The sequence below is a fragment of the Sinocyclocheilus rhinocerous genome, unplaced genomic scaffold (assembly GCF_001515625.1).
Source record: "Sinocyclocheilus rhinocerous isolate Xijiao unplaced genomic scaffold, SAMN03320098_v1.1 scaffold226, whole genome shotgun sequence".
Lineage (NCBI taxonomy): Eukaryota > Metazoa > Chordata > Actinopteri > Cypriniformes > Cyprinidae > Sinocyclocheilus > Sinocyclocheilus rhinocerous.
The window spans coordinates 40,634-66,626 of record NW_015631726.1 but is presented as its reverse complement, the minus strand read 5'-3'; the positions used below and the strand labels follow the sequence as shown (position 1 = coordinate 66,626).

The 25,993-nt window shown below is 36.5% G+C and overlaps 2 protein-coding genes across 2 annotated transcripts in view; both read left to right on the top strand.

Annotated features, from left to right (window-relative positions):
* LOC107741899 (very-long-chain (3R)-3-hydroxyacyl-CoA dehydratase 2-like) overlaps nucleotides 1-3,841 on the top strand; it is a 6,995-nt gene extending 3,154 nt beyond the window's left edge. Inside the window, exons 3-7 of the mRNA XM_016554694.1 lie at nucleotides 862-880; nucleotides 1,376-1,464; nucleotides 2,783-2,904; nucleotides 2,989-3,167; nucleotides 3,347-3,841. Coding sequence (XP_016410180.1) covers nucleotides 862-880; nucleotides 1,376-1,464; nucleotides 2,783-2,904; nucleotides 2,989-3,167; nucleotides 3,347-3,429 — 492 coding nt within the window. The 3' untranslated portion in view covers nucleotides 3,430-3,841. The remainder of the gene's footprint in view (nucleotides 1-861; nucleotides 881-1,375; nucleotides 1,465-2,782; nucleotides 2,905-2,988; nucleotides 3,168-3,346) is intronic.
* A 4,391-nt stretch (nucleotides 3,842-8,232) lies between these two features.
* Nucleotides 8,233-10,435, top strand: LOC107741932 (adenylate cyclase type 5-like). Its single transcript, XM_016554751.1, has 2 exons — nucleotides 8,233-10,151; nucleotides 10,367-10,435. The coding sequence occupies exons 1-2, from the start codon at nucleotides 9,228-9,230 to the stop codon at nucleotides 10,433-10,435; spliced, it is 993 nt and encodes a 330-aa protein (XP_016410237.1). The 5' UTR covers nucleotides 8,233-9,227.
* The last annotated feature ends 15,558 nt before the right edge of the window (nucleotides 10,436-25,993 follow it).

Sequence of the window (25,993 nt, the reverse complement as noted above, 5' to 3'; positions counted from 1 at the left end):
CTCTTTGGTCTTGCCCATGGTGGTGGGAGAGGTTGGAATGGAAGATACAGATTGTGTGGACAGGTGTCTTTTATACACCTAACGAGCTGACATTAGGAGTAACTTCTTAAAGTGGCAGGACTAATCTGTGTTCCACATGGGCACATAACCAGTCTGTGGGAGCCAGAATTCTTGCTGGTTGGTAGGAGATCAAATACTTATTTCACTCACTGTATGTACAGATTTGTGCATTGTTTAATCTATATACAGCTTTATAAATAAAAATAACAGTATAAATAATTATAATAATATTGTGAATTCTAGTAAGTCACTTTAGATAAGTCCTCTGCTAAATGCATAAATATACAAATATGTTTGAACACACACTACTGTTCAAAAGTTTTTTTTTTGTGTGTTTTTTTAAAGAAATCAATCATTTCCAGCAAGGACACTTTAAATAGAGTGACAGTAAAAAAAATTACATAATATGACAATGAATACTGGAGTAATGGCTGCTGAAAATCCAGCCTCGCCCTCACATTGTTAAGAGATAACATTTTAGATAGAAAACAGCTTTTTTGTTTTTTTTTTTACTTTAAATTTTAAAATTTGTCTTACATATTACCGTTTTTACTGTTTTTTTTTAAAACATTAAAAATATTTTTCAAAATCATACTGACCCTGAACCTTTTTTACTTATATATATATATATATATATATATATTCCTTTTTTTGGGACATTTTCTTTACCTGATTTCACATTGTGGAAATGTATGTTATTTTCTCACCCTACAGAGTTTAATTTGATTATTTTTATGCTAAAATGATAATTCCTTGAGGCTGAGTGCACCTTATAATATTTGTTCTTTGCTCTCTTCACAGATATTGCATTGTGCCTTGGGTAAGCGCACCCTGCTGCTAATAACAGTCTCTTATTAATTTTTACTATAAATATGCACTAGGTGAAGTATATAGACCAGATTGGCTATACAAGGAAAGCTTTTTTTAACCCAGCAGTGCCATCGTCAGCGAGGGTGCTGCTTTCTCTGCCAGTCTGACTGTTATAATGTGATAAAGAGTCTCACTGCACCCGTGGAACATAGAGTTCACAGTCCACACCTCATTATCTGGGACTTAAAGCTTAATGTGACCTTTCCCAGTGCAAACTACCAGTCCTGCAGCACTCTCCGTTACATCATAACCATCCTTGCTCTCCTAAAGTATTTTATTCTAATGATTTTAATTCTGTTTTATGTCTCTCTCATCATGTTTAGTGTAATGGATTAAGATTATTTTTATACTTGCTTTATCGGATTCATAGTTTACTCTGATTAAAGCCACATTGCAAAAATGCAAATGATTAATCTCTTTACACAATATTTAAAATTTTGTGAAGGAATTGTTCCCTCCTCTGTGGTCCTGACTGGGTTCCAAGTGATGTCACGAGTATTCCTTACCTGGGCAGTGACACACAGCGTTAGAGAAGTAAGTTTATGTTTAAAGTGAAGTTTATTAAAAAATGAAAATTCTGTCATCATTCACTCACCCTCAAGTTGTTCCAAACCTGTATGAGTTTCTTTCTTCTGTTGAACACAAAATAAGATATTTTGAACAATGTTGTTAACCATTGGCTTCCATAGTATGGAGAAAAAAAAAATATTATAGAAGTTAATGGCTACCAACAACTATTTGGTGCAACATGAGGGTGAGTAATTGATGACAAAATTCTAATTTTTGGGTGAACTATGCTTTTAACTTTGCATATGCGGCAGCGTTATTTTTGAATTATTTATAGTAATTATAGAGTATTATTGAATTTTTTAAATAATATTTAAAATTTGCTGTAATTTTTTTTTTATTAGTTTAATTTTTATTTTTAAATATTTAATTATTTATTTTGTGTTGTCATTTTTATATATTTTTTATTATTTTAAAGTTTTATTTCATTTTAATACTTCAACTTAAAATGATTTTATTTCACTTAGTTTTCATGTAAGTTTAAGTGGGAAACACTTTGTAAAACTAACATTTATATTTTATTTTATTTCAGCTTTATTTCAACAATTTTTAATAGTTTTATTTTGGTTTTAGTTAAAAAAAACAGATGTTTTACTTGTTCAGGTGACCTACAGTATTAATGGTATATTATGATTTTTTTTTTTTTTTAATGATGGTGTCAGGTATTCTCATGGTTAAAAAAAAACTGGATATGAAAATCCTAATCAATATCTCAAATTACTCATGAGCAATGTATATAATGAGCAACATTTCTCTTTTTGTCTCATTGAATCTGGTCTACTGCCATCTAGTGGATTTCAACAGCTTGTATAATATTTCAATGCTCACCAAAAATCCTGCATTAGTAGAATATAAGTGTGAAGAAAACAATGTTATTTATTTTAAGTTCTTTGAAACTAAGAATCAAGTTCTGATTGTCCATCCCAGAGAAAGACGTCTGAGCTGAAGTGTGTATTTCTGTAAGTTATTCCAACGAGAAACCTGCTTGAACCAAAACTGGGGAGTAATACTAATATTTAACATGTCCATGTGTGCCTGTGTATGTTGCTAAAATAACCTCCTTTCAAGCCTGTATGTGTGTAGAAGTGAAGCTGGAGCCTTTGAATGCTTTGTGAAGTGCTTCCGTTTCCGATGTTCTCAGTAGTCCATCTTTGTGTGTCGAGTGGCTTCAGTGAATTGCGATGGAACAGTAGCAGACATAACCGCATGGTTCTCGACTAAATTTTCCTGCTTGCTGAGCAGTTCTGTCTCTTCCCTGTGTGACTTACAGTTTCTCTCGTTTCAGGTCCAAAGCGAAGACAGTGTTCTCCTCTTTGTGGTGGCCTGGACAGTCACGGAGATCATCCGTTACTCTTTCTACACCTTCAGCCTGCTCAACCATCTGCCTTACCTCATCAAATGGGCAAGGTGAAGCTTCTCAGAGTTTATTGTCTGGCCTTTTTCGCTAGAAAACGACATATTTTACATATTTCGTTTTTCAAATATTCACAGGTACACGTTTTTTATCGTGCTGTACCCCATGGGAGTGGCAGGGGAACTTTTGACCATCTACGCCGCGTTGCCATATGTGCAGAAAACAGGGCTGTACTCCATCACCTTGCCTAACAAGTACAACTTCTCCTTCGACTACCACACCTTCCTCATCCTCGTCATGGTCTCCTACATCCCATGTACGTTTTAATCTTCCTGGACAAAGAGATTATGCATCATGTTTTGATATCTTCCATCTGTAAATAATCTGATTCCTCGGTTGATCTTGTGTATCTTTGAAATCTCTAGAAGCTCATTCTTGTCTTGTGAATGAACAGCTCTGTTCCTGTTAATGACCATCTTTGTCTGTGTTCCTCAGTATTCCCTCAGCTCTACTTCCACATGATGCGCCAGAGGAAGAAAGTTCTGGGTCACGTGGAGGAGTACAGCAAAGTGGAATAACTCTCTCCGCAGTTGCCACACACTGCAGACTGATCGCACCGAAAACGGAAACAAGCGGATAACCTTTAAAAGCCACACTACAGATTTTTTTTTTTTTTTTTAAGAAGACAAGGCGTTCTTGTCGATTAAACAGGCCAGATTTGCAGAATGATTGTTAACGATACTATTTTGATCAAGAACTGTTGCAGTTGGGGATTTTAGGGATCCTGTAACTACACAAATGGCTTTTCCTCAGTTTAGAGGGAGAGAAATGTCGTTTCCATACTAATACATCAGGTTCTGTGTAAAACATTTTTACATTTTTATTTTTGATTCTAAATGTAGAATTACTGACCAAATATTGTAGCAGATATCACTCAGACAAAGGGCAAAAATATAGTTAGCTGCATCTGGTGGCTTTAACCAGAAAAAATGTCTCATAGTTTTCCTGCGTGGTGTGTTTTGTACACTGTATTTCAGACATTTGAATCTAATTGACTTAAATCTCTCTGTTTCTCACTCAACGCATTCCTTTTCCTTATATTTGAGTATGATTCATAACTCAAACCGTACTCGACTTTCACACTACTTGTCTACTGATTCCCATCATGATTACTGTTAGTATTTTCTTTTTGTTTTGTGCTGTGTTTCTTAAAGGATCAATGTTAATCGGTTGTTTTAATCAGTATTGGATATGTATTGTTGGTTTGTGGCCGTTTGCAGAAAAAAGAGGTGTATCACCCAAAGAGTTGCTGGGTGGGACCTCATAGTCAATACTACTAATGTACTAGATGTGCATTTCTGTCGTAGAAGGAGATTGCAGATTACATTTTTGGAGCTTTTACGGCTGGCGATGTGGAAGTGTTTGGCTGAGAGAGACTCGCACGCCGAGCAGAAGAGAGCACAAGCCTAGGCTAACGGGGGCCAATTGGATTTGAGTGCCTCCAGTCATGCTTTTCCAATGAGTCAAATCTAATAATGTGGAGCGAAAACTGGGAGTCAAGACAAACTTAACGCTTCATTGCCCGTCTGCCTAATTGTGAACAGTTAACTTCAGCCCTCCCAATGCAAATGAATCTCTCTCGTATTGAAGTGTGAGCCACACTATTGCACAGATAGAGTCTTTGCAAACAAAGTGGTAAGCCTGTTCTCCTTATCAAGCCTATTCATGAAAAGATTAGCATGGGATGAATGGAGTGCAACTTTGAATAACACTGCATGTAAAAATGGTGTGGCTAAACCTTGGTTAGTAGAAGCATGACCCTTAACTCAAATAAAAATGCCAACATTGTCAAGCTTTTGATATTCAAGTTCTGCATGGGACCAGCAAACTTTGTATGAATAGTAATATGATGATATATATTTACAATAAACCATAACATGGGAAGCAAAGCCATTTTGTTTGTATTATGTAAGCTGAAGTGCTTCATCTTCCTGATATTTTAGTATTTAACTGAGGTGTAATTAAAAGCATTGTGTCTTAAGTATATTTCACTTTATGTCAGTATACTGTTAAACACCTATTGGCCCAGTTTCACAGATGGGGCTTAGTTTAAGCCAGGACTAGGCCTTAGTTAAATTAAGATATTTAAGCAGCTGTTACAAAAATGCCTTAGAAGAAAACATTACAGGTGTGAATCTTGACAAAGAACAATGGCACTGACATATTTTAAGATATGTCAGAGCAAGATATTTTCAGTTGAGACAGCTCAAACCTGCATTTTAGTCTGGGACTATTTTAAGACTTGTCTGTGAAACCGGGGGATTAAATTTTATAGGCTTTTATAGTATTTTAGTAAAGGGGACTGCAGCATATTCATCCGATCTTCACATGAGGGCAGTAGAGATCTATCTGACTCCAGCATAAGGTCTGATATATTTTAATTGCACACGTTCTGTGCGCTCCGTTGTCAGAAATTAACCTTTTTATTAAGGAGCAATATTTGCTTCCTGGGGTTTGATTTTGGCCATTTAAAAGCAATCCATTAAAAGCAAAATCTACTCAAATATATTTCATGTCAAAAAACATGCTTATTTCACTAAAGTAACCTTTTTGAATAATTACAATAATTTACTTGACTTAGAATAAGAAGAATTCAAAAACATATATCTGGTGTTTTAAAATTTAAATCTTAAACATTTTTTAAAGTTATATTTATGGGCGTTTTCTGCCTTTATTGGGACAGGACAGTAAAGAGCGGATAGGAAAGCATTGGGTGGAGAGCGAGGGGGGCGGGATCGGCAAAGGACCTCGAGACGGGAATCGAACTCGGTTCGCCGTGAACGCAGTTGCGCGGTATGTCGGCGCACTAACCACGAGGTTATTGGCGTTTGTAAAGCCGAATGGAAACAAACAATTATACAATAAAACAGCTTCCTTGTCCAATACATATCCACAGTTTGAAATCATACAGATGAGATTAAGATAATTTACACTCCTTTTTAAAGTTTTTGATTTTCGATTATATTTGAGTTTTCTCAAAGCATGAAAAAGCATTCTGTGGTGTTCAAAATTAAAGTGGGACGAAATAGATTTAAAGCAAATTTCCTTAGGGGTGTATCTCAGCATCTCATCTGTTTAAAGGATGGGAGTCATGAGACCTATGAAAAACAAAACCGAGGAAGCATGACTCCTTGAATGCAAACAACAAGATCTTTTGTCTTCTCAAGCTGACACAAAAAAAGGTGAATTCTCTTCACACAGCTATTGCCAGCTGACAGAATCCTGCATTCTGAAATGGAAAAAGTGTCAACACACTGGGATGATAAACAACTGACAACTTATCCCACACCAGGAGGAAAACGATGTAATGTCTGTTGAATGATGAATAAGTGAATGATTTAATTTATAAAAAGTAAAAAAGAAAAGAAACATGAGAAAAATAAACATTCCCATGCACATTATAAGTTTTTGATTTTCGATTATATTTGAGTTTTCTCAAAGCATGAAAAAGCATTCTGTGGTGTTCAAAATTAAAGTGGGACGAAATAGATTTAAAGCAAATTTCCTTAGGGGTGTATCTCAGCATCTCATCTGTTTAAAGGATGGGAGTCATGAGACCTATGAAAAACAAAACCGAGGAAGCATGACTCCTTGAATGCAAACAACAAGATCTTTTGTCTTCTCAAGCTGACACAAAAAAGTTGAATTCTCTTCACACAGCTATTGCCAGCTGACAGAATCCTGCATTCTGAAATGGAAAAAGTGTCAACACACTGGGATGATAAACAACTGACAACTTATCCCACACCAGGAGGAAAACGATGTAATGTCTGTTGAATGATGAATAAGTGAATGATTTCATTTATAAAAAGTAAAAAAGAAAAGTAAGAAACATGAGAAAAATAAACATTCCCATGCACATTATTCATATAAATATTTTTATATTTACATAAAACAGCCACTAAAAGGCTTAATATTCAGAATATCTGTAAAAAGTGGTTTAACAAAAAATATACGTTTATACAAAAAATGTGGTTTGACATAAATTATTTATCTCCCATATTTATTTAACCCCCTCCCCTCCACTTTATTAGCATAACAAACAAACAATTTTCCCCACTCTGCCTTACGAACAGCTGTGCGATAGTCCCGCCCACTTATCCAAATCACGGTGTATTGACACACAGGTTGACCAATAGAAAAATTGATTGGCAACTTGTGCAACCTTCTATCCAATAGAATCGCAGATAAGGCGGGGCCTAAAGATCATACTTGGTTGAATGGAAATACAAAGACAAGTAGCACCAAAACGGAGTATAACGCTTAATCAATTCTGTGTGCTTCGGTCTTGATAATCTGCAGGGAAAGGACGCGCATCTCCATCCGGCACTGTCAATACGCAGCTCCGCGCGAGCAGGGCGGATTCGACGCTCCTGTGGCGTGACAATTCATCTTCTCATCTAGACGCCAGCGCTGGTGATATTGCTGCTACTGCATCAGGAGCATTGGAGATACCCATCTGCATAGCACGGATGAAGACTCCTTCACCAAAGGACACTTGTGAGGTCGTCTTGTGGTGACGCAACTGACCATGCAGGAGCGTTGGAAAGCCCAGGTTTTCAAAGCAATCATGATAATCATCTAGTGGGCTGCGACCTCTTATTTCACATGTGTACAGCTTGCGTGGATCAATGCGTAGGCTACGCACCATGGAGTCGTGCTCTGCACTTCTAGCTCAGACCAAACCACACTTTTGCGGACACTATTTGCTCCTGTCATGAAAACGTGGAGATCTAGCGTGATGGGCGTAGGGTCAGTTCTCATTAATCTGGACTAAATAACGCAGTTTTAAGGAGTGTGCGAATTATACAGTGATTTATTGGTGGCAGACTATTTTAAAAGAATTTTCCATTTTTTAAAAGAAAGAAATCTGTTAAATTATTAAATGTAAATATAATTTGAGGGGAGCCACAGTTTTTCGAGGTTGGTCTCGCGCAAACGCAAATTGCCATTTGGCGCTACTAACAAATATCAGTTTCCGAGAGTCTTCTTAAACAAATTTGTGATACGTAACTCTATAATAAAGCGATACTTTAGTTCTTGTCATGCTTAATGGACGTATCGAAACTAACCGCAATGGAAAGCTGGCGAGCAGCTTACTGTTGTTATGGTTACCTCATCTGGCGAACGCGACTTTTGTTTGTTAGCTTCCGTTTATCGACAGGTGAAAATACGCGCTCTGACTAACTTATATAACTCTTAACAGTGCTGAAACGTTTCAAACCTATATACAGGTCTACTTCCCTACATATACATGTATACTTGTGTGGTTTTTATACTTTCACAATCTTTGTTTTTATTTACTCCTATGGTTCAAGTCTTAATTAGGGGGTTGAATCCCTAAAATGCCCGCTAGTAATTTGCACCCAGAGGTGGTTTGTGCGTTAGTATCTATGAATTGAAATGGGGCGCACAATTACTCCCTCTGCGTTTACCTCCTCTAATGCTCTAGCCACCTGAGGATGTGTCCCAAACGACTACTTTGTATATTTAATCATTTAAAGTCCTCTGTGATGTAAAAACGAGCGGATTGACTTGCAAAATGTGTTTATGTCTCTCAGAGAGTTTGACTACAACGACTGTAGCCTACTCCCTTTACATTGGTCCTAATTTATAAAAGCAGTAGCCTATGCAAAATGCTGCTTTTATAAATTACAAAATGGACCACTTTTACTAGTTCTTTTTTTTCAATGAGATGCACGTCTATATATCACACACACACATAATTTTGGTTTAGGCTACTTTTTTATTTTAAATCACCAGCTAACTGCAAAGTTGTGTCTTAAATGGGCAAATGACTTTAATATAGGCTGTGTTCCCCCAAAGTAATCCCCTCTTTAGTGTAAGAACAATTTATTTGGGATCACATACACATGATTGACAAGTTTAATATACAGTGTGCGAATAATTTAAATCTGTCACCAATCTGTTTTGGTTCGTTTCGCGTAACCCATTTTGGTGTCTCTTGCACAAAAACAAAACGCTAACGGCTTTATTATACATTTGTGGCGTTGCACCTATAGTAACTTGATAAATAATAACAGTAGTTATGTATCGTTCAATACAAACAGCTGTTAAGCAGCTGTTGCTATGGTTTCCTCAAGCAAATGCAATTTCTGTTCGCGAGTGTAGGCTGTACATTTAGCGCACTCCGACTAACTTGCGCGGCTACTGAAACGTTATTTGAAAACGTATGTTTGTATGTAAAAACAAAACAAACTCGTAAGACCTCCGAATTTTTCTTTGAGTTTATTAGGGAGTAAAACCCCCATAATTCGCACCCTGAAGTCATTTATTGCATGTAGTAATCGAGATCATGTCCAGATCTAACAGCGTGAGCCCACCCGGCGCTGGCGCTCCTGGACTGAGGGGAGGGACGGAGCACAGATCCGCTTGGGGCGAGTCTGAGTCCGTGGCGAACGGATGTCCATACTCGGCCAGATCCTCCTGCAAAAAGCTCATACGGTCCAACAGCCGGTGGAGAGAGGACGATGACTTCGAGCGACAACCGGGCCGAGCCACGACCACCGTCAGCCGGGTTAGTTTCAGATCCAAGTCTGCCTGGCAAGAACACGGGGAGGAGAGCCGCAACAATAACAGATCTTCCCCGAGGTACCGAGATGGAGAAGTGAGACCCAAGTCCGTGGAGCTGGGTTTGGAGGACAGGAGAACCAAATCCAAACCAGAGGAGGAGCTCATGCCTGAAGTGAACTTTTCCATGAGCGCGTGCTGCAACGGCGTGATGCAGATTTTCAAATCCAAGAAGTTCCAGTCGGAGAAGTTGGAGAGGCTTTACCAGCGCTACTTCTTCCGACTCAACCAGAGCAGCTTGACGATGCTCATGGCCGTCTTGGTGCTGGTGTGCGCGGTGATGCTGGGGTTCCACTGCGCTGGAGTAGTGTGTCGGGTCACTTACGTGGTGGTTTTCTCCACGGCAATCTTGCTCATCCTCACGCTGATGGTCGTGTGCAACAGGAACGGCTTCCATCAGGATCACATGTGGATAGTTTGCTATGTGCTCATTTTGGTGGTGCTGACTGTACAGGTGATCGGTGTGCTGCTCGTGGAGCCGCGCAGCGCGTCTGAAGGCATCTGGTGGACTGTGTTTTTCATCCATGTCATTTACACACTTCTGCCGGTGAGGATGAGAGCAGCGGTCATCACTGGAATTATACTGTCTGCCATACATGTGCTGGTCTCATGGAAGTTAAACGAAATGGACATCTTTTTGTGGAAACAGGTTAGTACAGTGCATATTTATATTCTTTCATCGTTTGAATTAACCTCTATCTATCTATCTATCACTCACTCACTCACGACTGTCAACATGGTCATTTGACCATAGGCACGTAACGTGGCTGCGATTAGTCTGCTTGATTATGTGCACACTTCCATGAGATGTTTTTATGCAGCAGTTGTGTAAACAATAAGTTAATAATGAGAAAATGTGTTTAGAAGTTCATAGCCTACATTTTCCTCTGCCAACTAAAATTCCAAAAGAAGCCAGAGCATCAGACTTTATAATCAACGCTGGGAGTCTGGGACTCACAGTCTGGACGGGTGAGTGGATCGGAGCGACAGCTGGACATTTACAAGTGTTCTGTAATCACTCCGCTCTAACTCCACTCCGTGTTTTCCATTTACCTTTCCCGGCTTAGCTACTAGTGCATAGTGGAAAATCGCTTATAAGCAGCGTTCTTAGATAATTTGTGCAATGGCCAAAAAGTTAACATTGTTTTGAAAAGCGTTTAAATTATAAAGTGCTGCTGGTCAATTTACACAATACATGTTTATCAGTAAAGTTTACTGTACTGTCACGTTGCTGTAATTTTTCAGTTCTGTAGTTTTTTCGTTAGTTCTGAGAATTTCAGTAGATCTTTAGAAGAACTGTCAATCCCTTGTTACCTGAGCCTCAAACCTTTCAGCAGAAGTTTAAGAGTGTTTATGCATGAAAAGAAGACTTAGTGTGTCTTTATCAGTCAGTTCTATAGGTCTTAGATGTTCTTGCAGTTATGAAAGCAACAAAAGTTGATGATGATTCACCCTTTTTTCTCAGCAAAGCCTTGAATTTAGTTGAACAAACACTTTTAAAGTATTTTATTTAATGGATGTGTATGGATTTATTACATTGTTATGGTGAATGCTTCCATTTCTGTTCCTTTTTGGGTGACTTGGTACCTTTTATTGGAAACTAGTAACTGCTTTACAACTTTAAACTGTATGTGCAAATATGGTGCAATATTGAGTCTGGATTATTTTTAATGATTACTGTTATAAATATTAAATATTTATGAAATAAGTATTAAGACTACATATTTTTTGTTACAAAGAATTACATCTCTAAAAACCTTTTATTATTAGTATTATTATTTTTTTTTTACATTTTAATCAGTCATTAAATATATACACTGTATATTTCTTATCAGTCTTAGTAGATTTCATAATCTTAAAAACAGTACAGTATTTTCTCTGTGGACAGTTTCATAGTTTTTGTATACTTAACCACTGTGCTCAGTTGAATTTCACAATCTTTTGACTCCAACTAATATATCATTTTATAGTAAATGTGTTTTAAAATCCTTCGTCTTCAAACATAATTATGTTTTCATTAAAAACACAGACTCTTTGAATGGTGTGTGTGGGAACGGCCTGCTGTGTTTGTTGCTCTTTCCACACAATGCTGTTGTCTTCAGCATATCAGATCTCTCTCTGTTTACACGGGACCTAGCAGGACTCTCCAGTAGTTCACTGTTGTTTTATAAAGATCCTGGGATGAAGGATGTATTAGGAGTACTCTCATAGATGACTAGCTTTCCTCAGACTGTGATGATCGGTGCTGCTTTTTATGAAAGGTTTTTGGGCTATAGTAACGACTAAGGTGAAATCAGGTCGCTGTTAGTGTTTCGATGAGATTTAAAAAACCGTTCTGGGTTCAATACAAGGTTAGCCATCTTATTTTATTCATTTTTAAACATAAAGCATAAAGATCCACTTCCATATCCAGTTCCAATTCTGAAGGTGCTAGATCTGACTTGTTCTGCCACAAATTAAGTCCTGATGAGTACAGCTAATCATTTGTAACTTTCGGTTGCAAATTAATTAGCAATTTTGATGTTTTGCAATTATTTCTTGGGTACTTTAAGTACCACAGGTTGTCTTGCATACCATTCTTTCATTACAGCAAGACCAGGCTACAAGAAAAACACTATGCACTTAAGGATAAGAACAAACCAAAGGTGCTTTTGAGGATTGTCTTACAGATCATCGACAGTTCACAATCTCCAGCTCCATTTCCCCTGTGTGCTTCATTAAAGCCGGAGGTGGGACCCAGTTAGAGGAGCTAGCATAGATGGGGGAAAACAGAGGAGGTGGACAGAGTCCTGCCTGGCACATCTCCAGCTCTAACATGGTTTGTGGCCGATTTAATTGAATTGCACCACTCTGTAACATGCAGACCCACTGGAATTCAAAACAGATGTCCTCCCTGTCCTTCTTGAAAGATCTGCTATTAATTTGCCTTTGAGAGTGATCCCCTATGGAAGCATTAACCTTCCCCCCAGGCCAGGCTGACTACGTGCTCTGCAGAGCGGCACGCTGAAGAAAGCACCATCTCTTGGGACTAATGTGGAGCTCACACACAGATGATCTTTTGATGCTGTGTCAACTTTTGTTCAGCTTGTGCAGACATTTACGTTGTCTGAGTAATCAATTTACATTATATCACATATTTCAGTTGTAGACCAATACCAGTGAAATTTTGCAGAAGAAACTAATGTGCTACTGAACACGTCTTTCTTTTAAAAGTCTATTCAGGGTCACTTTTACTTAATAAATAATTATTTAATAATAATAATAAATTATAGCAATATAATAATAATAATAATAATAATAATAATAATACTAATTATTATTATTATTATTATTATTATAATTATTTGTTTTAATAAATTAATTATAATAATAATTACAATAATAATAATATTTATCAAATTAACTACAACAGCAATAATAATTATTAGAATAACAACAGTAATAATAATTAAAAAGTGTGTGGAAAAACAAATATATCACTGGCATCACAAAAAGTCACTTAGTTTAGAGGTCAATATATTGTTTATTTTAATTTCATACATTCAAATATTATTTTTTTAAATTAATAAGTGTACTGAATTGTCAGCCCTATAATAATAATTTTAAATCCAAACGTGTGTATATTTTATTCATTTTATCATCAACAAGTTATCATCCTATTATGAGGTTTCATATTGAAGCAGTGTGTTAATGGAAAAAAAGAAATAAAACTACTACTACTACTACTACTAATAATAATAAACATCGGGGTGCGCTGGAATAATTTGGTTTAGAAACAATTTTCACTCAGAAATTGCTAGTAAATATCACAATTCCAAAGAAATGGCAAGTAATGTGAAATTGTGAGGTAGAAAGACTGAAATATTTTCTTGTAAAATGTACTCTAATAATGTTATATTTATAACTTAGAAAAATAATTTTTTACAGTGTGCTGAAGAAAGGCCTGTTTGGGTTGATGTGTTGATGTTTTAAATATGTAACCCCTCTAATTAAGGCTTTTTAGAGATATGTGAGTGCCTGTACGTGGAAGTATATCTATTAAATGAGGAAACATTCAATAATATATAGGTCTATAGATTTATGTATCCGGGTGTATTATGAGGTAGTAGGCAACCGGCCTTATTGCAGATTTTGTTTGGTTACTTGAAGACTTTATAAGTTTCAAATGGGCAACCATGTGTGTAATCCCTGGGAAGGTTGAAGGTTTATTCCCCCATAAAACAGCTGTAGGAGTGAGTTTGTGTTACCTTTCAAAATCCGACTCTGACATGTCTCTTATGAGTGCAGACCCTCAATTGTGCTTCTTGTATCTTAGCAACCAAGGCCTGTTCTCACAAACACCATCCAGAAGTACTCTGTGAGAGGACCCCTGCTTTTCATCTCTCAACCACCTCCAGTGAATGTGCGATCTTACCATTAGAGATTAAAATTTAGATAATTAAGGCACAACTGCCCCTGGTGCTGGGAGTCTTTACTCTCTCTTTTCTTCACTCCCCCCATGCATTGTTTTTCCTGTTGTCAAGGTAGACCTGAGGGTAATCAAGCTCTGATGTGTGTGGGTGGCTGCCCGCACCTCTCTTAAACAATTGCTGCAGTCCACGGCTTGTATTAGATGTCTTGTTAGGAACCACATCTTGAGGTACTTCATTTCACTATTCAACTATAAGCTGTAATGGTTTATTTATTATATGTTGTGTAACTTTTTTTTTTCCTATTGCATTTAAAGGAATAGTTCACCCAAAAATGAAAATTTGCTGAAAATGTACTCTCCCTCAGGCCATCCAAGAAGTAGATTAGAAGTACAGTAGAGTTTATTTCATCTTTGAAACAGATTTGGACCAAATTTAGCATCACTTGATCCTCTGCACCATTGGATCCTCTGCAGTGAATGAGTTCAAACAGCTAATAAAAGCATCACAGTAATCCACAAGTAATCCACATGACTCCAGTTCATCAATTAACATCTTGTGAATACAGGGACCATATTGCAAAGACATATTGCACAAAACATCCCTGCCAAAGCCACAGGTTCTGCTCCATGAACACTGCACCAAATTACCACTCGTAAAAAGCTGTGTTTATAATAAACAGATCCATGTTTTTAACTTCAAATGTAGACATGTTGTCTATCCATAATATTGCTTTCTTTCTAGTTAATGTCTGAATTAGGAGATAAATATACACAGATCAAGCACCGTTTACAAGTGAAAACATTTCTGAATAAACATGTTGGTGGATTTTGATGTGAGCAGACAACCGGGGAGGATCTTTTATTTTTTAATTAAATTTTTTTAACACTTACTGGGGGAAGCGTTATTGTGGATGATGGACTCAAATTTTTTTTTTTACACGTATGCAACTTTTTATTTTTTATTAAGACATTAAGATTAATGGAGTCATGCAGATTTCTTGTTATAATTTTTTTTCCAAATCTTTTCAGATGAAGAAACAAATATTATGCCATTAGTAGATTGACTGGTCGGAGCATTTAAGAAAAAATAATGATACTTTTAAACAAATTTTGCAGTTGCATTTCGTGCTTTTAGTAGGCCTACTCATGAATTTACACCCTAAATAAGAGCAGAAAGCATGTTAGATTTTTGCTATTCTCATGAAGCTTTCAGATAATCCCATGTGGTTGGATTTTATTGGTATTTCAGGGCTCCAGACTGCGACTAAAATATTAATTTGCGAGAGAAGTTTTTGCTGAGGTCGCCACTGGCGACTATATATATTTACATGTTATAACTTAAAAATGTGCATGTAATACCTTTTTTTCCTGATTGTTTTGCAATCACACCTTATGTTCACGTATTAAACTGAGACGATGCGCATCAAAGTTTTACTGGAAAAAAGAGTTTCAAACAGTCCTCATCTCTGCCGCACAGCAGCATTGTCGCGCACCTGCTAAACGCAGCTCAGCTGTACAGCGCGAGAGAGATCGAAATGACGGAAACGTGCGAAGTGAAAGTGCAGAAAAGCAGCATCTATTTCGTGCACAACTTGAACAAACAGGTAAAGCTGTCAGCTGTGTGGATATTGGCAATATCGTTAACAATTCTCGTTTATAATCATTACTAGGAGCCCAAACTACACTCAGTGGCCAAGTGATGCTTATGGTCCATGATATTGGTACAGATTCTGTGTAATGAACAATTCTTTGTGACTGTATATTTCAAGTTGGAAAAGACATTTAGTTCCCACTTTAAGTGAACCTTAGTTCCCAGGTCATCTACAAGATGGATTAAAATGCTGATAAAGTCAAGAAAAGATGAGACATAAACACAAGACAGTATGATTGAAATGTTAAAAGGGTTTATTCAGAACATGCTTATTCTGTGGCACTTAAAAAAATAATTTGGCGCCTGAGTTTTTTCTTATAGGAGCCAATGGCTCCTTACTCGATTTTTTTGTCTGGGGCCCTGTATTTCTTGTGTACATTAGATGATTAAAAGGCAGGAGTGTGTCTTGGAGTAAACCATCTCTGTTGACCCACTTAGTTGAGTAATTTTATGATCATCTTCAAAATATTTTCCATGTTTTCTTGGGAATTTCACTCAGTGATAATGATGGCACCTCTACTTGCACATTTTCAGTTCTCGAAACTCTTCCGTTGTTGAATTACATGAAATTAACAGTACACAGGATTTGGGTTACTTTAATGTTGGCATGCCACACAGTGGAACTTTTCATTGTTAATTAATATAGCAACAACTATCATCTTCTGTAATTCTCTCACACAAGATAAATGCAAGATGTTTTGCACATGGAGCCGATTATTTCTGTAGAGACTCTGGAATGCATCCTGATTCAAACCAAACTCAGCATGTTATTTTTATTGCAGAACCACCCTCTGTTTCTCCTTCATTTGTCACCCATCTCTTTCTACTTTGCCTTCACAAATGGGCCTCGCTGCCGCCTACGAATTTTGTGTGTTTGTTATTCCCACATAGTGTCAAATCATGCATACACACTAATTTTATAATTGTACATGGCAGGCTGGAAAATGTAATAGTCCACATGTATTTCATATAATTTTAGTGTCAACCTGCTGTGTGAGTGGCCCATTAAAGCTAGCGTGCAATTCTAAAGTCATTCCCACAAATATCTTAGTGTCCCTCTTAAATGCTTTCTTTTCGAATGTCTTTAAAAAGCACACAAGGTGTACAGCGAGAATTTATAGCTTCTCAAAATCTTAATTTTTAACAGCTGCATATAGACTTGTATTATGCAGAATGACAGCCATTAATTACCAGATGTTTTCAGTTCTCAAAATGACACAACTGTGACTTTTATTGTTTGTTTTATTATTTAAAAACAACAACAACATAAGTATCATATTAAAGTATTTTCAAAACTTTGAACAGTGAATGAATAGCTTTGCATTAAATGGAAAAATATCAAAGCTAATATTGTACTCTTGTAATAAAGTAGCGGTGGTAGAGGACAGGTTTTAAGTATCAATTCTGCTTAAAAAGATGCAATCTAATCCTGTTTACATGAAATAAGCCTGCTCCCGAGCAGGTTTAAGTTTACGGACCTGTTGCTATGACAGCAACTCCAGGATGAGCTTCGAAGAACCAAACAATCCAAGATCATGCCAAATCGTCAACAATCAAATCCAGCTAACTGAGTTAGCGACGTACGAAGAACGGGCCCCAGATCTAATCTATTTAAATTTTCAGGTAAACTATGGGTGGAAAAACCTCTTGACTGCCTTACTCATTCTTAGGAGATGCTATAAAATTGGCCTTTGCACAAAAATAATAAGCTCGCCCACATAACAGATGCCATTGTTTTGTAAATAACCAGGTTTTAGTGACTAAGGAACAGATTTCAAGTTTGATGTCACACACATTTCAGGGGTTTGCTTCTCACTCTAGCAGTTGCTTGCTGTTGGAGTGAGATGTGACGCATTTCTTGACATACTTTTACTAGAAAAGGTGTAATAAATACTATTTTAATAATGGCTTTAGAAGTCGTTAGCTGAGAAATGCGTCAAGATGGCTTTACTGCACCCACCATGAACTCTCTGCTAAAGAGCAGAGTGATGGGTCCCCAGGACCAGGATCGAAAACCACTGCTTTACTGGACTGTAAGGTTTATTATAGGTGAACAGTTGACCTTGATTATTCTGTAACGTTACAAACCAAGAAGAAAAAAAAAAATCGAGTGGTAGTACATTTAATACAGTTTATTATTAATCTTTCAAAACATTCAAAACTCATTTTTAATTGCACATTTTAAATGTTTAACTGCATATTATTTTTACAGTGTAATTATGTAAGAAATACTACAGTCCAAACCTGTTACTTTAGTTACGTCACCATATATATCTCAAATTTTAAATGGTTTAACATTGCATTATGTGTAATCTTACTGTTTTTAGTCAAAACTATGAATTACCATATTACAGTGAAATGCAGTAAAAGGACATTCTCAGAAGTCACCATGTGACATATTTAGGGATGCACCGAAATGAAAATTCTTGGCCGAAGCTGAACAAAATGAAACACTGGGCCGAATACCAAACATGGTTTTTGAGTTTTTTTCCCCCATGTATTTTGCCAAATTTTTTTCACCATTGCACAAATTAAATAGCCAAAATGTTCTTTTTACTGTTTTGTCTTGCTTTTCAAAGAAAAAATTAAATACAAAACAATTTAAAAATATTTAACACTGAACATTTTTTAAAATTCAGACATTATACCAACAAAGCACAATTTAACTTAAAATTAATAAGTTAGTAAAATAATACTTTTTGGCCATCAGACCCCCTTCTTTGAATCAGGCATGTATTTTTTACTATACAAATAAAAGCAGCCTTGCTAAGCAGAAGAGCCTTCTTTTAAAACATTAGAAAATATTTAACATAACGTTCTGCAGTTTATTTACTAATTGTTTAAGGCCATTTCGGTTGCTATTTGATAGTGTCACGTCATTGTTCGGTACAGTTTATTCGGTCTTTTCGCTTATTCTAGCTTTTTTTTTTGTTGCTATTTTCGGCCGAATAATTTCGGTTACCGAACATTCGGTGCATCCCTAGACATATTACTATAACATTATTATTATTATTATGAATATATTTGTGTAAATAATTTGTTGTTTCTAATTTTGGTTATGTTGAATGTTATTTAGTTAATGTTTATTGCATTATTTTAGTGTCGTGTGGTACTCTGGTGTTTGGTCTTTGTACATAAGACCCTGTAAGTATCAGCCATATTTTATGGACAGGTCACTTATGTTTAATTATGATTCATCAAGAGGGGTTCTGTTGGGTCACCTGTATTACTATGGTGGTTGTTAGTAAATTTTAAAGTAAAAAGCAGATTTTGGTAGCTTCAAGTAAATTCAAGTAGCTTGGTATATGTATGTTAACATTATATTACTTGATGAAAAATGTGGTTATAAGTTCTAAAATGTACATGCGCCAATATGCATCCCATAATACTGGTAAGATTGTCACAGTATTTTTTTTACAATGAATTTCTGGCACAGCTGTCAGTTTTTCGCAGTAAACGTAAGAACTCTTTTACAGAGCAGATAAAGTATGCAATCCCGAGTCAAAAATGTGGTTGTGGACAATTTTTCATGTTGTTAGAAGGTTTTTTTTTTATTTTAAATGTATTAGTAATCAAATACATTGCTAATGTTTTTACAACATTTTATAACGTAATGTTTTTCATATTTTTACTTGTGGACATGGTTTGCAATGTGGTTGAATGACCCACTCCCTCAGTGGGAGAGAAGAAAGACCGAGCTCTTTCTCATTTCAGACTGCTGTGATGAAAATTTAATGTGAGCTTCTGCTACCCTTTGCCTTGATTGTACGTTTTCTCCCTCCTCTTTTTATCATCCAACTGGATTAATATTTATAGAAAATATAAGAGATTATGCCATGAAGGCTCTAAAGAAACTGATTTGCATGCCATGAATTCCATCACTGCTAAAAAGGAAATTTAGTTGGATGTAACTTGCAACACCTGCCGTTTGCTAGATGAACACAACATTTATGATATTTAAGGCTGACAATTATATTTTGTCGTGTTGCTGGCAAAGTCATTTTGTTGTTATACCACAAGGGTAGGTAACCACATGACTAGTCGGGGGTACTAGTCAACTATTCAGTCATATAAGAAAACCTTTTATAATTGGCCTTGTTTATAAAGGTCCAGAGCCAGCACTAATAGAAGCTGATGGATGCTTTTTAGACATGTCTACAGCATCACTGATGTTGAACCTTGATATGCCATTGTAATCTTGAAAATGTTACATTGTACAAGGTCCTTGCCCACCTTGCTGAAATTAACCCACGCAGCAGCATGAAGATGTGAAGTAAATAGAAATATTTTTTTAAATGTTATATATGTATTTTATTTTCTAAAAAAATATTTCTTTTTTTTTATACAAAAATTTAATAATAAATTATAATTATATATATTAGAAATTTAATTATAAAAACAATTAGATGAAAACTACCCAAGGTTGCCAATACTCAAAGATTTTCTTCCCCTCTGACAGCAGCTTACTGCCGTGGTTTTTTAAAATATATATAAAACTGTCATCCAGTTATAGCATAAAGATTAATAGCAGACCATAAATATGTTCATGTCTGCGGCAATGTTGGCCCAGCAGAGGGCTGTCAGTGATTCAGCTCTCTTCACAACAACACAGTGAAAGGCTGCTTAGCCATTAATTAGTTGCTCGTCCCACATTATTGCAGTTCCACCATGTAGTATTTTGTCATGTAGAGCAATGTAATTTAGAGAAGGCTTTCTTTATTATTATACAAAAATCTCACCAGTGCCAAAGCACATACTAAAAGTATTTGAAAACAGAAATTGTGCTTTGTACATTGTCCAGGTTTTTGGTAATATTTGTGTTGCTTCGGTTAATCGATTAAACTAGCATGTTTACCAGACAATTGATCTCAAAATAGCCAAATATTGATGAATTATTGACCTGGCTACATTGGTCTGTTACTAATAATAATATCAGGTCTGGTTCTTGTTTCTGCTGGATACTGGTTTGATGAGAAGAGGTATGAATGTGAGCTGTGGGAGGTTGATAATGACAGTGATGTACAGGGTCATGTCAGTGAGCCAAAAGGCAGCGGGTCTTGTCGACCTATTAACTGGACAATGCCATAAGCAATATGGGGGGTTAATTTCTCTTGCTCCTGAAAAGGGCTTGAGAAAGTATGTGTGTGGGCTGGAGGCTTTGTGTGTCAGATTGAAAACTTTTATAAAGTTAAATATTTATTGTAATACAACAAAATTTCTTAGCTATAGATTTGTAAAAACGTGTCACTTTTCTTTGATTCTTCTTCTTTTTAAAAAAAAATAAAGTCAAAGCTTCACATGTGAAACTTCATGTTTTCAGAGACTGAAGTTTGCTCTCCCATAGTTTTTAGACTCCCATACTCAGTTTTGGTGTCTCTAGAGAATCTGAAACCATTTTTAACAAATCTCGTGTCTAGATGGTTGTAAAAATATTCTGTAATCTCAGCCCAGTCAATCCCAATGGGAAAGTTTAGGCCAAAACACTGTCGGTCAGTTCCCTTTTTTTTCCCTTTCTTATAGGCCTACATACCAGTAAAAATTCTGGACACACCTACAATTATTTATTTATTTATTTTTATTTTTATTTTTTTAGATTTTAACCATTTTCTGAAGAATAGGAAAGTCATCAAAACTATGCTTTTATACTTTAGCTGTCTTTTTCTTGCAGCAAATGTGCGTATACATTTTAAGGGAGAGCACATCCAACAGCAATTTAGCAAATTAATTGACTGACAATTAAGTAAATTAAATTTTTTATGCCACAAAGCTTACATTTAACACGTTTAAAGTAAGCAGTATGTTTCCTTGGTAGTATGAGCATTTGGAAAATCAGTAAAAGTAAATTGTAACTAGTGGTCGACCGATGTTGGTTTTTTGACAGTCGATGTCGATATCTTGGAAAGCAGGGTGGCCGATAGCCGATATAATTTGTTTTTAATTTTAATTAATATTTAAGAAATTTGAAATCATTTGACAATGGATTAAAACATTTTGTAAAATAAACATATACTTTAGATGGCGAAGTATTTTTCACAAATAAATAAATATTTAATACCGTCACACAGAGAACACACGATCATGCTGGATAAAAATGCACAATTCACAAGATCTCACAGCTGGATTCTACTAAGTTTGCAAGGTTTGTGAAATTAAATGTTCATTAGTCATTCAAAGATTTGTTTAAATGATATAAATGCGTATTTGCTTAATGCTGACGGCAAACGAGAAAGTATTATAATGTTTGCCTTTCTATTACTAATAATATAAAAGCAATCGTTATAATACTTTTTGTATACATTAATTCCTTTGTTTAACCGTTCTATCTGATTATTAGACAGACTTCTATCCGTATTAGACAGAACTGTTAACACTGACAGCGAACAAGAGGGAGAATGTGAGCGGTGTGTACTCAGGCGCTGCTGTTCTCAGCGCTGCCAAAATAAAAGTCTGGCGCGCCGTCAAAATAAAAGTACGAACGCATCGGCCAAGCAGAAAAACTTATCTGCCGATGCGATATTTGGCATTTTTCAAATATCAGCATCGGCCGATAAGTTTTTCTGCTTGGCCGATGCGTTCAAGGCTTTTATTTTGACAGCGCTGAGAACAGCAGCGCCTGAGCGCACACCGCTCACATTCTCCCTCTTGTTCGCTGTCAGTGTTAACAGTTCTGTATATATCGGCCTTGGAGATATATCGGTCGACCACTAATTGTAACTTTGGTGCTTCATGACAAAAAACATGTACAATGTGTCTGATTAAAAAATACATTTATTATGTAGAAATCTACTTGGTGCATTTTAGTTTTATAGCAAATAAAACTAAATTTTAGGACTTGATAAGCAAGAACTACAACTAGCCTGTAGTTGATAAATTTGCCTGTGTGCCATATTCATATCATTCTTAATTAAAAACAAGGCGCTAAATGAAAGTTTTCCTTTTTTTTTGTGCCCAGGTTTTACAGTTACAGTTTTGAAGGCTTCTTTTCTGTTCATATAGTTTAATTAGTATTTAATATCTCTAAAGTGCTAGTAAAGGCTTGTTTTGTGCTTCTTGAAGAGTACTGAGACTTACAGTCTTGTCTTCCATACAAGATCTTCTCTTGTAGTACCTCTACAAACTGATCAGCAAACTTTTAATTGAATTTGACTGAAGTAATTGAAATGTGAATCCACATTTGTCTCTGTTATCAATGTGCACAGCTTTGTTGGGTTTAGTTCTACTCCGTTAATATCGGATGTATAAATAAGAGCCCCATTTGGAGCAGACAGATCAGCCCTATAGGTCCTTAAAGGGGTCATATAATGCTACATGCACTTTTACAAGTTGTTTGAACTGAAATGTGTGTTGGCTAACCCTAAAATGATAAAAATCCACCCAGTGGTTTTTTGTTAATCTACTAAAATTTACCCAAACAAAAAGAGTGGGAAAACGTTACACCATGATAGTTTGATTGACAGTAGCGTTTCAGCACAGACTGGACTGGTGTCTTCCCTTAGACCCGCCCTGAGTGAGCTGTCATCAGTCCTCCATTGTTTCACCGCTGGAGCAGTTGTAGACAAGAATGACTCCTAAGCGATTGAGGTCTTTTGTTGTTGGATATAATAATGAACATAGCAGTCGTCGTTTACTCCCGACATCTGAGCCGCTGAAGACGCAGTGGATTATGTTTGTTGGAAAAATTGACATTTTGTCATCATTCTTCTCACCCTCTTGTCATGCCAAACCTGTATCTGAAGACCATTTTTTTATGCTTTTTGTGCAATTTCAAAGGGGCACTGCAGCTTACAAGCTTCAAAAAGGAAACAAATGTACTAAAATATATCAAAAGTAGTCCATAGGAATTCTGCACTATATTAGTTAACCAGATTTCATGAACCGAAATCATTAATTGTTTTGAACCGATTTATTTTTTCCTCCAAGACTTTCAAGAAAGTCATACAGATTTGGAATGACATGGGGGTTAGTAAATGATGATAGAAATGTCATGGGTGAACTATCCTTTCAAGTTGTTATGCCTATTTAAGATGAGCTGTTTCTGATCATTACAGCCTTTTTAAGATAAGCTGATAAAGGCTAATTTTCCTCCTTTTGCTTCTGTAATAATTTACATGGATGTGATAAAGCTTACTCATTATGTTACCAAATATAGCCTAGACATATGCAGTGCTGTGAACAGTGGCGGCTCGTCGGGGGAGGCAACGCAGACTTTTAAGAAGGGATGGATGTTTGCTTCAAGTGATAGGCCAGGTAAGTGAAATTATATTATCTTGCTGTATGTATGTCGTTTTCTTTACGTTTTCTGACTAAAAGCAACCAAAAAGCCATTTTAAAGTGGTTAAGCAAATTATAATAATAATAATCGGCAGGGATCCCAGACCAATACAATTAGTGTGCCTCCTCTATTTTAAAACCCACGAGCCGCCACTGGTTGTGAATTCTGCTGTCACCCTGTACTATAAAAGACTAGGCCTGCAAAAAATCTGCATGCAGAAATCCACAGAAAGCTCTGTAAATGTCCACAAAATTATTTTGTTTGTTTGCTAAATTTTGCCTGTTTGACAACATTTGCAGTTAAGAGTGTAATACTCTGAGCTCTTTTTAACAAGTTGCCATATTTAAACTATTCCGCAGAATTCTGAAGATTTTAACACCATTATTAACTCAGAAAATGTGAGAAAAAGTGTGCAGAATTTGTGTAATGCTATGATTCACACATACACTACTGTAGCACTCAGCATGCCTCAAATAGGTTTCTTACCAGTCCATTTAAAGTCATGGAAAAAAAAAAAACTCGGATGCATTAAAACAAAGTGGAAAATTGATGACCTCATCATGTCAGTCCTCTGGGATGTGTTTAAAGAGCGTTAGCCTGTGACGTATGTTCTCCTCTCGCTCCTATTTGCCTCTGCTTGTAGCTTTTTTTTTTTTCAGTTTGTCTTAAAGGGGTCATATGATGCAGTTTCAATTTTTCCTTTCTCTTTGGAGTGTTACAAGCTCTTGGTGCATAAAGAAGATCTGTAAAGTTGCAAAGACTAAAGTCTCAAATCCAAAGAGATGTTCTTTATAAAAGTTGAGTCAACCACGCCTACCTAAAACGCCACGTTTAAACACGACCCCACATGTCTACGTCACGATGTGGGAAGATTTTAGAAATCAGTGGTTAAGTTGTATTTACAACACTGTTCCAGAACAGTTCAACCCAAATATTCAGATGTGTGCAGTGCATTTTATGGAGGACTGTTTCCTGATCCTGGTAGAGTAGACTACAGTGCCGGCTGTTCTGACTCACAGACTGTAAGTACGTTTTTTATATTTAAAGAATTTGCCACTGACGATTCAAACGCGAGTTCTGAGCAATGTGCTTGTTGTTTGTCATTTCTCCGATCACAAATGCAGCCATGGTTTTATGTTTACGCGGCGCGATGCAACACAATGTGTAAAACGACAGTATAAGTCAGTTATTATAATCCGTAATTATGTCCCCACTGGATGCAACAAATGCCTCGTTTATAATGGCTTTTAATGTTTTTGTCTCATCGTGCCGGGTATGGTACAATATGGTAAGGGGCGTAACATTTCCGTCACACGCTTGAGGTATTCGGCCAATCACAACGCACTGGATAGCTGGCCAATCAGAGCACACCTCGCTTTTCAGACCGATGAGCTTTGTAAAAATCGACGCGTTTCAGAAAGGCAGGGCATAGAGGAGAAACAATAATGTACAGTATGTGGAAAATAATGTGTTTTTTGAACCTTAAACCGCATAAACATTTCATTACACCAAATACACAAAATAATGTTCTTTTTAGCAACATCATATGACCCCTTTAAGTGATTAGGCTGGACAAAACAAAGCAAGGTTCACGGGTCTCTCATATGTATCAGTAACAGCTGTTATTTGGATCCAAGCACTGAGCTCTGTGAATTCCATGAATACAACAGCGAGCGTTTGTGGCACATGGAAAGACCAGAGCAGCTCAATTCAGGGAAACAATATCCCAGCTGTCTAGCTGTGGCTTCACTCTGTGAGCCCATAGGCTTCTTAATATAACGCGATATTTGTGCTAATCACAGGGTGGCCATAGCAAATCCAGGTGACTGAAACAAGGCGACGGGTGCTCAGACCTGATATCCGAATATATTATGGTCTAAATTAAATCTCACATGGTAACATGGATTTGTTTCGTTTGTGCCAAGGAACAGTTATTGTGCCAGGAAGCAGTGTTGAATTCATTATGGTGAGACACGCAGCATGGCAAAAATGCTTCAAGTACTTTCAAAGCATTTACTGATCAATATTGTATATTTCTTACTTGGGTTATGCACAAAACACCAAGACCCAAATTAGATCTGGATGATATGACCTAAAATAATTTTTTTTACATAGATTGCGATTAATGAATGATTTAGTTATTTATTCATTTGCCCT